Source organism: Triticum aestivum, chromosome 7B (genome assembly GCF_018294505.1).
Source record: "Triticum aestivum cultivar Chinese Spring chromosome 7B, IWGSC CS RefSeq v2.1, whole genome shotgun sequence".
Taxonomy (NCBI): domain Eukaryota; kingdom Viridiplantae; phylum Streptophyta; class Magnoliopsida; order Poales; family Poaceae; genus Triticum; species Triticum aestivum.
In genome coordinates this window covers 608404121-608414335 of record NC_057813.1, presented here as the reverse complement: position 1 = coordinate 608414335, position 10215 = coordinate 608404121, and the positions used below count along the sequence as shown (strand labels likewise).

The following is a 10215-nucleotide window of genomic DNA, read 5'->3' as shown; positions in this document are numbered from 1 at the left end:
TTCTTTTCTGTTCAAAGTCACCTTACACACAAGCAACTACCAGTAGCCCTGAAGTTTCTATCACCAAAATAACTCTCATATATATTGCCTTGAGACTCATCATTGCTTCAGATAACTTCTTGTGTTCCTACAGTTATCTTCCAGTCTCAATTTACTCCCTCATTTGTTTCTGACAGGCTCGCCGTGGCGTTCGGGCTACTCGTTCTGCCGACCGGCGCGCCCATCCAACATGTTCAAGAACCTCCAGTTGATTCATACCATGGATGGTATGCATGCTAGGATGCCTCTCACTGCTGAATCATAATTTCATGAAATGATGTTGTCAAATGCAAATAGTCAGTGTCTTCTGCAGTCCACTCAGCATACTTTCCGTCTTTGCTTGGATGGTTATTCATTAGTCGGTGAAGAGAATAGTAATGACACGTTGAGTTTGTGTGTGCCCCTTACATAAATTGAGTTCTATGTTATTCTTGGTATTGCATTGATATGCTTATGGTAGCCATTATAATGTTGGTACAACAAATAGCTTTGAGCTCTTCCACTATTTAGTAGTTTGGCTTCAAGACTCAGATGGCGCTTTTTATTTATGCAGGAAAGATTTCAGTTACACTTAACTGATGTGATTTATGTTGTCTGTCCTTTGGTGCTTGTAGCAATCCTCAGCTGATTCTACTATATGATAAGGGCATCACTGATTAATAGACGGTTTCTTTCTACAACTAATACTTTTATGACTAGAGATCATTATTGATCTTTGGTCCATTTTTCAATAGGTACAAGAATGTTAGTTAGTAATCTGTACATCACGACTGTGATGGTGCCTTTCTGTTTGGTGATAGATGGAGTTTTCTGTGTATTTCTCTTTGGTTAGATGAATAGCTTGATTGTGATGACTTGTCGGCAATGCATGGCAACAGAACAACGAAGTTGCTCCATCTGATAAATAAGAGTCGGAAGATGTAGCTGCTGCTGCAGAAGAACCAGTCTCTACTGAAGTACTAGATGAGTCGCTTCAGTTAATAGTCTGTCATGTTTTACTTGCCTGATGGTGATTATGCTACGCCAAGATACCAATGATATAAATTACTCAACATGTTTGTTAACATTGGAATCTCTGTTAGTGTCTAACTGTTGTTTTCTCTGATTGTTTCTTTTAGGATCCGACTTTTATTGATGGGAAGAGTTTAAGTGTGGGATTCATGTTACCAAATCGATTTGATCTTCTGTTTGACGCTGATTCAAAGGCTCCTGATTTGGCACTCCATTGGTTATTTTCATTATGTACCCCATGCTAATTAAAAGTAAGCTCGACAAACAAATTAAGGTAGATCCCGCCTTTCTGGGTAATTGATATCATTTTGTGTGTTATTTTCCTTCCAGAGTCAGTGTGATGTAGAGTACTGGGTCTTGTACATTGTTACTGTTTCAGATTTTGTAACTTACAGAAGAGACCAGTAAGACTGCTAATTAAGATCTTCCTCCAAAGACCTAACGTTTTAAGTTGGAAAGGGATGCCTACCCGCCTTATTTAATAATATCAACATTTGCAAGGATGCGAATGATTGTTTTCTATGTTGTTCCCTTTTTTTGCGTTACACAGATAACAATCTGGCGGTTCTTTTGTGTAGGGAAAACTCTATATGGTACATAACGTGAGGTTTTGGTACAAGCTGCTATTCTATTTGTTTGTGGAAGTTATTCAGTTGAAGAACCTTTATGCTTGCAATTTACACATCCCCTAGCGCCAGCTTAAGAAGGTACTGTATTTACTACAGCTAGGACTTGTTATAAATATTTTCTTAGAGGTTGAAATGTCTCTGCGCATCAACTTAAATAGATTCTAGATGCATCTCTTTTAATTTTGATTCTGCCAGCTTAGGGAAATAAAGAATTTTCTTAGAGGTTGATGCTTTATTTTACATGTGTGGTTAGAACATAGAACTAATGATTTAAGATAGTACCAATGTTGAATGAACTTGTAGCTGAAGATTTGCTGGTACCGATTTCCAACTATATATCTTGTGATTCCTTGCTATATTGCCCGGTCTGTTATTCAAACTTTGAAGTGCTCACTATGAATCTATTTTGTTCTGTAATCAATTGCAGGGAGATAGGGTCTGGGGGGCCTGGAGGGGATGCTCACCAGGCTTGCTACTGCACTTCTGTTACCATCTAAATGTTTGAGCCTGCTATGCCTGACGACTCAGCGCTTTGCTACAATGAACCTACAATGAACTTTGCTACAATACCAGGCTTGTCTACAATGAACTCATTTTGAATTGTGTTAATTGTTACCATCTAAAAGCGTTGATCCAAGAACCATCTTTTTTCCATTGACACACCTATGAACATGATTGAATTGTGTTGTTCTTTCATGTGACGACTCAACGCTTTGCTACTGCACTTCTGTTAATTGTATTAGTGTTCAAACAACAAGTACTCCTCCGGGCTGTATATACGCCTTCACAAGTACACCAACAAGACTCGTGCGCACAGGACGGCGGAGGAGCACATGTGATGCTTATCATAGCAAGTTTTTTGTAATAACTTTTATTGTATATACGTGCCATCAAGGATCAACCTAGACTCACTGACGTGTGTGAGCTAGATAAGTGCACACATGAACGCTTAGGAGGCGTGCCAATGGCACGCCCCAACCACTAGTAGAGTACATGCATAGCCGGATAGTCCGGCCGGTGAGCACTCAACACTAGCTACTATAGGCTATGGTCCCCAGCAGTTGCTGTTGCAGTAGTTGTCACAGTCGTTCTTGCAACTCTTGCCACGGCTGTACCCGCAGTAGCTGCATGTATTGTAGGAGCATTCGGAGTTGCATGACTTGTCGGCTTCAGCACTGCAGTCACAGCTGCCCGTGCAGACGGCCTTGCACTTCTCGATCACTGCGGCCCTGCACTCCTCGCATCGGCTCTCATCGTTGTCGCATTCCTCTTTGCAGTCGATGGAATGGGAGGCTTGGCACGCTGGGAAGCACTGTACACGACACTCACCGCATCCGAGCCGCGGTCCTAGCCCCGAACCCAGCGCTGGCGCTGGCGGTACCGCCATCAGTGGTGGTGGTGGTGCCTGCGCCGGTGGTGGTGGTGGTGGTGCTATGGCCTCCGGTGGTGGCGGTGGCGGCTGTGCCGGACCAAGGGAAGGACAGCGTCCCAAGGAAGGTATGACCAGCAGGGCGAGAACGGCACTGACGGCGGCCAGCTTCAGAGTAAGAGGGCCTGCACCTGACACCATTGCGCCGTGGACACGGCAAGCAAACCTTGAGCTAGCCAGAGAATAAACACGAGAGAACTGTAGCTACTGGTGTACTGAATGGAAGGAGCCGGGATGCATCTTTACTAGTATATGCTGGTGCTGCTTAGGTTTTTACCCTATAGCACTCGTTTCGACGGTAGGCGAGTGCGGTGGGTTTCCTAGCAGTGCATTGAACTCACTCTCCTCTTCTCCCTGTTCTTGGACTCTTTTCTGTAAGAGACTTTGGTATTTTCTCCTGTTCTCGGATTCTTTTCTGTAACAGACTTTGGTATTTTCGCTCTTTTCTGTAGCAGACTTTTGGTAACTCTCCTCTTCTCCCTGTTCTCGGACTCTTTTCTGTGACAGACTCAGCCTCTTTTCTGTAACAGACTTTGGTATTTTCGCTCTTCTCCGTAGCAGACTTTGGTTTTTTTTCGCTCTTTTCTGTAACAAACTTTGGTATTTTCGTTGGGTTGGTCTAGCGAGAGGCCGGCTGCCCGCTACACTTTGCGAGCGGCCGGCCTAAAACGGAAAGTTTTGGTCCCCTAATAATCTATCAATAGTAATTATTTGTCTTCAGGTAGAGCTTTAGAGGTGGATAAGGAAAGTACATGGTCCCTTGTACACAAAAGGAAGTTGACAATCTAGTTTGCTTTTTATTTTTTGTTTCTTAAAAAAGCCATAATTTTTGAACCAAACATTAAAATTAAGATCCGCTTTCATCACTGAAATCCTCGCGATGTGCTCTTCGAAACAAGATCCCGAATGAATATGTTTTGACAAACTTTTTTGTGTGCAATTTTATCCCCGTTTTGTGCAACTGGCTAGTTGTTGATGTGCAACTACCTAATAGTCGATGTGCAACTTTTTCTCAATCCATGGATGTGCAGTTTTCAATGACGACACCTCACCTCAGACTACCCAATATCAAGTGAGATGTGCAACTTCGTCTGCTGCCCCATCCAACTGCTTAGTAGTCGATGTGCAACTTTTATCCTCTAGTTGGAAGTGCAATTTTTACTATTGCTACCTCGGTCAACTGCCAAGCAGTGGATGTGCAACTTCGGAAACTGTCCCAGCCAACTACCTAACGGTTGATGTGTATGTGTAACTTTCCCCCGTACCCGTGTATGTGTAGTTTTCATTGCTAGTACCCCTTCCCACTCCACCCCAACTAGTGAGATGTGCATCTTGAGGGTCTCAGCTGTAGACAACTTTTCTGCACCCTCATGGTCTATGGATGTGCATTTTTTCATCATTCAACGAATCCATGTCAGTGAGATGTGTAACTTTATCTGTTGCCCTGGCCAACTGCCTAGCAGATTTTGTGCAACTAATTCTATTGCCCATGCCAACTACTTCCAATGACCGTGTCCAATTGAAAACAACTATGTGTGCAACTAGAACTACTATAGATGCCAACAAAAAATGATCGCCGTGGATGCAACTTTCCAATGACTGTGTCCAACTGAAAACATCTATGTGTGCAACTAGAACTACTATTGATGCCAACCAAAAATGAACCCCGTGTGTGCAACTTTTCAATGACCGTGTCCAACTGAAAACAACTATGTGTGCAACTAGAACTACTATAGATGCCAACCAAAAATGAACCCCGTGTGTGCAACTTTCCAATGATCGTGTCCAACTGAAAATAACTATGTGTGCAGCTGGAACTACTATAGATGTCAATGAAAAATGATCACCGTGTGTGTAACTGAGAACAATTATGTGCATAATATCTAGAAGTACTATAGATGCCAACAAAAAATGATCGCTGTGTGTGCAACTTCCCAGTGATCATATCCAACTGAGAACAAATATATGTGCAATTAAAACTACTATAGATGCCAACAAAAAATGATCGTTGTGTGTGCAACTTCTCAATGATCGTATCCAACTGAAAACAAATATGTGTGCAATTAAAATTACTATAGATGCCAACAAAAATGATCACCATGTGTGTAACTTTTCAATAATCGTGTCTAACCAAAAACAACTATGTGTGCAAAAATGTTTGTAGCTGATTATAACTTCTGAATTGTGACCTCTATGATCATTTTCAACAAAATATGCATACTTCATGCTATCTGAATCATTCAACGACTAACGATGTTGAGCGGATTAGCTTATTATATGCTAACCAGGTATTAAAGATCCACGTACTGTAGATGGGCTTCTCCGCATCCTTGTATTGAAGGAAGAGAAACTGGTGAGCATGTGCTCCATCACCGCGACTGCACGAGGCACATCCCAGGTACCACAATCCTGTTCCTGTAAGAAAGGAACGAGGCCAAATCGGGCAGCGGCTGCTCAAACTCTGTTTACATCAGGAACGGGATAACCCGCCAAGCAAGAAGACGCAGTAAATTTACCCATCCGGATAAGCCATGGTGCAGATTCGGCCAGGGAGCAGCGATCCAAGTGTAGCTCCTCGTTCCATCGCGACGACTTCCCTGGCCCTGCAGCCACCAGCAGGGTCCGGGTGGGGGTCAGGAAGCGCTTCTTGGGGGTGGCCATGACGAAGGCGGGGGAGGCGGCGAGCACGCGCGGGTGGGCGGCGAGGTGGAGGCGCGAGTATGGCATGGATGGGAGGGCGGTTGGAGGGGAGAAGAGGGCACGGGCGTCGAGGGCGGCCACCGGTATATGTTCGGACGTTTCCGGTGCGCGTCGGACACACCACTACAAGCAAAGAGCCCACCACATCCCAAAAGACTAGTCTGAAGGGAGTGTGACATTCCTCCTTATAAGGTGGTCCTAGCCCCCTTCCATATCCGAGGTGGGACTAAAGCCACTGGCAACGCCCAATGGCCAGCGTCTCTGACACCCCATCCCCCTAAACAGGGCAGACTGGGACCCAGCTCTGATACCAATTGTTAGCGTCCCAGGCCCAGCTCCCAACCTCCGGCATATGTTCGGACGTTTCCGGTGCGCATCAGACACACCACTACAAGCAAAGAGCCCACCACATCCCAAAAGACTAGCCTGAAAGGAGTGTGGCACTCCTCCTTATAAGGTGGTCCTAGCCCCCTCACATATCTGAGGTGGGACTAAAGTCACTGGCAACGCCCAATGGCCAGCGTCTCTGACACATGCTCTGGCGAGATCGTGCGGTCAGCGATCGGCCGCTCGCGAGCACTAGATTGTGCGCGTGCACTTTGAAGGATTTAGGATTTTCTTTTCGCTCTTTTCTATAACAGACTTTGATATTTTTATTTCCTAGCAGTGTGTTGAACTAGCTCTCCCCTTCTCCTTCTTCTCGGACTCTTTTCTGTACGAGACTTTACAGACTTTCGTATTTTGAATTTTCTTTTTCTATCTTCCCAAAAGCCAGACATTTGTCAAGATGAAAATGCCAAGACATCCAGGATTTTTCTCCCTGGTGAATAAAGCACTTCATAACTAGTTCGTGTTCCATTGTTTTTTCCAACCGGGCTCACACCCTTTCCATTAGCTTGGCAATTAACGGAAATACGTCAGCGGAGATACGTCAGTTTGTTTGAGTACAAAATATCGAATACATTAAGTTGCAAAAACATGCTAATAGTGTTCCACCTAATTTTGCTATTCTTCATGTTCTAGTCTTATCCAATTCTCCGTTAAGTTACAAACTCAGTTTCCTGAATTTTCAGAACACGGCCTCTTAGAACTTAAACGAACATCTCGGATTTTTCAATAGAACTAGTAAGATGCCCGTGCTACACTACGGGATCAAAAAAGATAAGGTGGACCTAAGGTATAGTCAGAAACTAATACATTGATTAAAGTAGTGATATATTATTATTGATAAATAGACATCGAGCACAATCAAACATATGTTTTTTAATCGATGAACCCCTTTGTCATGAAGCCAAACTCTTTCTTGTCCATCTCCATCTCGTAGGAAGACCCTTCTCCCTACTCAACTCTCTAATTGCTCGCTCTATCCTATATCAAGGGGAGAGCATGCGGCAAATATAAAATTCGTCTACACACGTAGCAACTGTGACAACATTCACCAGCTTTATCTCTCCATTTGCCTGTCTTTGGCTTCTGTTTGCTTAACATGGACTACAACTCCAGCCCGCACACAATTATCTGCTAGAAATGGTAAACACATTGAGCACCTCACAAACATATCACATTCAGTAACAAGCCACGATAACTCACATGAGAAAAGAGAAAACAATAAAATAAAGCACTTGGTGCATAACTTGCATACATGAGTACATACAAGTACAACCAAAATAATCGGGCTCCGGAAGCAAGATTACCATGGCAAAATGATGTGCCATGTGTCAGCATCCTTCGAACAGTGGCTTCGTCAAATGCAAGCCCTGTGAACTCCTCTTTAGTTGTTTGCTTAAAACATTTATGCCAACCATATTAGTTTTGGGCCTCTCACATCATCCATCTGCTCACCTAAAAAGAATAAAGGATATTAGACAATCAATACAGCATACGTAACAGTCAGGTATATTCAGGGAAAGGAAAAAATATTGAGCCTGTAGATGCTGGTGTGCTGGGTAGTATCATCATCTCATGCGTCGATCTGAAGGTTGGCGTGACCAATGTGGGACTTCTTGGGGGTGTAGTTTGAGCAGCCTGAGTCCCATATGCCTGCCCACTTATTTATATTGGGCTGCAGGAGTGGTTTCTGGACAGTTCGAACTGGGCGCGCGGATTTGAACTTTAAGTGACAGAAAATTTGAAATTTGGAGGCGGGACGGGTAGGAAGGAGAGGCAACAGCAGAGGCAACCATCACACAGACCAGCCGTCTCTGAAACAGAGTTTACTGGAGGAAACGGGTGTGGACCAGCTCACCAGCAAGTACTCGAAGGGAATGGCCTGGAGCGCGTCGCAGGGAAGCTGGCGCCGGCGTCGCTGAAGAGCCGGCCAGGAGGAGGAGGAGGTGGTGGGCGGCCCGGTTTCTGCATCAGAGGAGGAGGCAGGAGTGGCGTCGCGAGCTCGGGGGACGGAACGTGCCGGCGGCGTACGTGCCAACGTCGGCGTCGTAGGAGATGGGGTGCGGGAAGGAGGAGACGCCGGGAAGGATGGGGAGATGGTGGGCGGCTGGGCTGCTGCGTCAGAGAATAAGGTAAGAGAGGGGTCGCGGAATCAGAGGCGGACGGCGCCGGCGGCGTACTTGCCGACATCGGCGTCGGAGTAGATGGGGTAGGGGAGACAACCGGGAGGAGGGGGAATCGGTGGGCGCAGGGGCTGCTACATCAAAGGACCAGGGAGGGGAGGCGTCGCGGACTCCGGGGACGAGCGGCGGCGGCTGCGTGTTTGCCCACGTCGGCGTCGGAGGAGACGGGGCAGGCGGGGGGAGAAATCGGGGAGGGTCGGAGGGGGGAGGTGGTAGTGAGAGGTGGGGATGTTGCTGCAGTGAGGAGGCGGAAGAGGGTGTTAGGAGCGGACTGCGTCGGCGGCGCCGGCGGCGTGTGGAGCGGCAGCGGCGCTGCCCTTTTTGGTTCCACTGTTTCCTTTCGTTTTCGTGAAGGATCCAATGCCTTCGCTCATAGGATTTGGATAATGAGGGGATGGCTGGAGCTGAACGAAGAGAATAAGGCGTTTTTTACAAACATAAACCATAGTTAGCTCCCATGCGTTGGATGACATCTGACGGTCGAAAATCAGGTATGGCAGGCACACCATCACCACCAACTGGGTATTTTATAGGAGTAGAGAAATGTGGCCAAGAGATTCGCATGGCGAAGCCGCAGAACATCCCCGTTTCCACTAACGAAACATCAAGAGTGACACGGCACACACCCTCCAGCAGACGAAACCAAAAGACAGACAGACCATCGCTCATCACAGGAAACTCGCTACTCACTCGCACTCTGCTTCGATTCGACGCGCACGCAGACGCATCTCAGGCGACCTGGACCTGGATGGTCTTGGGCTTCTTGGGCTCCGGCGGCGGCAGCTTCTCGACGGAGACGGTGAGCACGCCGTCGCGGCACACGGCGGAGATCTTCTCCATGTCGGCGTTCTCGGGGAGCACGAACTTGCGCATCAGCTTGCCCATGCGGCGCTCCATCCGCAGGTACTTGGCGTCCTCCTTCTCCTCCCTCCGGCGCTCGCCGCTGATCACCAGCACCCGCTCGTCCTCCACCTGCACCTTGATGTCGCCGGACCCGAGCCCCGGCATGTCCACCACGAAGGCGTACGCGTCCGGCAGCTCCTTCACGTCGGCGGGGGTGGCCGCCATGGCGCGCGCGTCCCGGACGTAGGCGCGCGTCGGGCCCTGCTTCTCACCGCCGGCACTGCCGGCTCCGCCGGACTCGCCGTCTGGGACGTCCAGCAGGTGCTGCAGCGCCGTCATCAGCGGGGTCTCCAGCCCGAACATCCTGCCCTCCATTCTCACTCGGTGATTGTGATTGATCTCCTCGGCGTTGGACTGCTTGTCTGCTTCTTGATTTTGTGGAATGCTTTGGTTGTGATGCGACGGGAGGGGGAAGGAGATTATATAGGTCGCCGTAGGCGGGGAGTCTGGAAGGTGATGGAAACTTCTGAAATGTGGTGGAACGAGCGCGGTGCGGCAGGGAGTACTACCGTCGTTGATGGAGAACGTTCTAGAGCGGTAGCATTTGGCCCCACATGTCATTTGGGGGCCAGGCATGACATGTCGTGGCAACCGGCAAGTGTCTCCCCTTCTGAGCGGCAAGCAGAGAGATTTTTTTCCTCAACTACTACGATACTTACCGAGAGGTATTTAAATTTTTGAAAGTGTTACCATATAAGAGTATTACAGCCGGATTTGGCAAAGCCGTCCCTATACGTCTGCGGACGCGTCCGAGCACATCCGCACACACATCCGGTCAAGCCCTCACATTTCGCTCTTGGCATCCTCATATTTTAAATCCGGACTCTCAGATCCATGCATGTTGATCACACATGTCATTGCCTCACGTAAATACTAATGTTTCTTACCGAACATAAATAGTGTTTACGTGAAATTTATCTTAAGTACAAAACTC

The 10215-nt window shown here is 47.2% G+C and overlaps 1 protein-coding gene across 1 annotated transcript; it reads right to left on the bottom strand.

Moving 5' to 3' along the window:
* Positions 1-8941: 8941 nt before the first annotated feature.
* On the bottom strand, positions 8942-9691 carry LOC123162394 (17.5 kDa class II heat shock protein). Its single transcript, XM_044580179.1, has one exon. It carries the CDS (start codon positions 9594-9596, stop codon positions 9108-9110), a length of 489 nt encoding a protein of 162 aa, XP_044436114.1. The 5' UTR covers positions 9597-9691; the 3' UTR covers positions 8942-9107.
* Between the last annotated feature and the right edge of the window lie 524 nt (positions 9692-10215).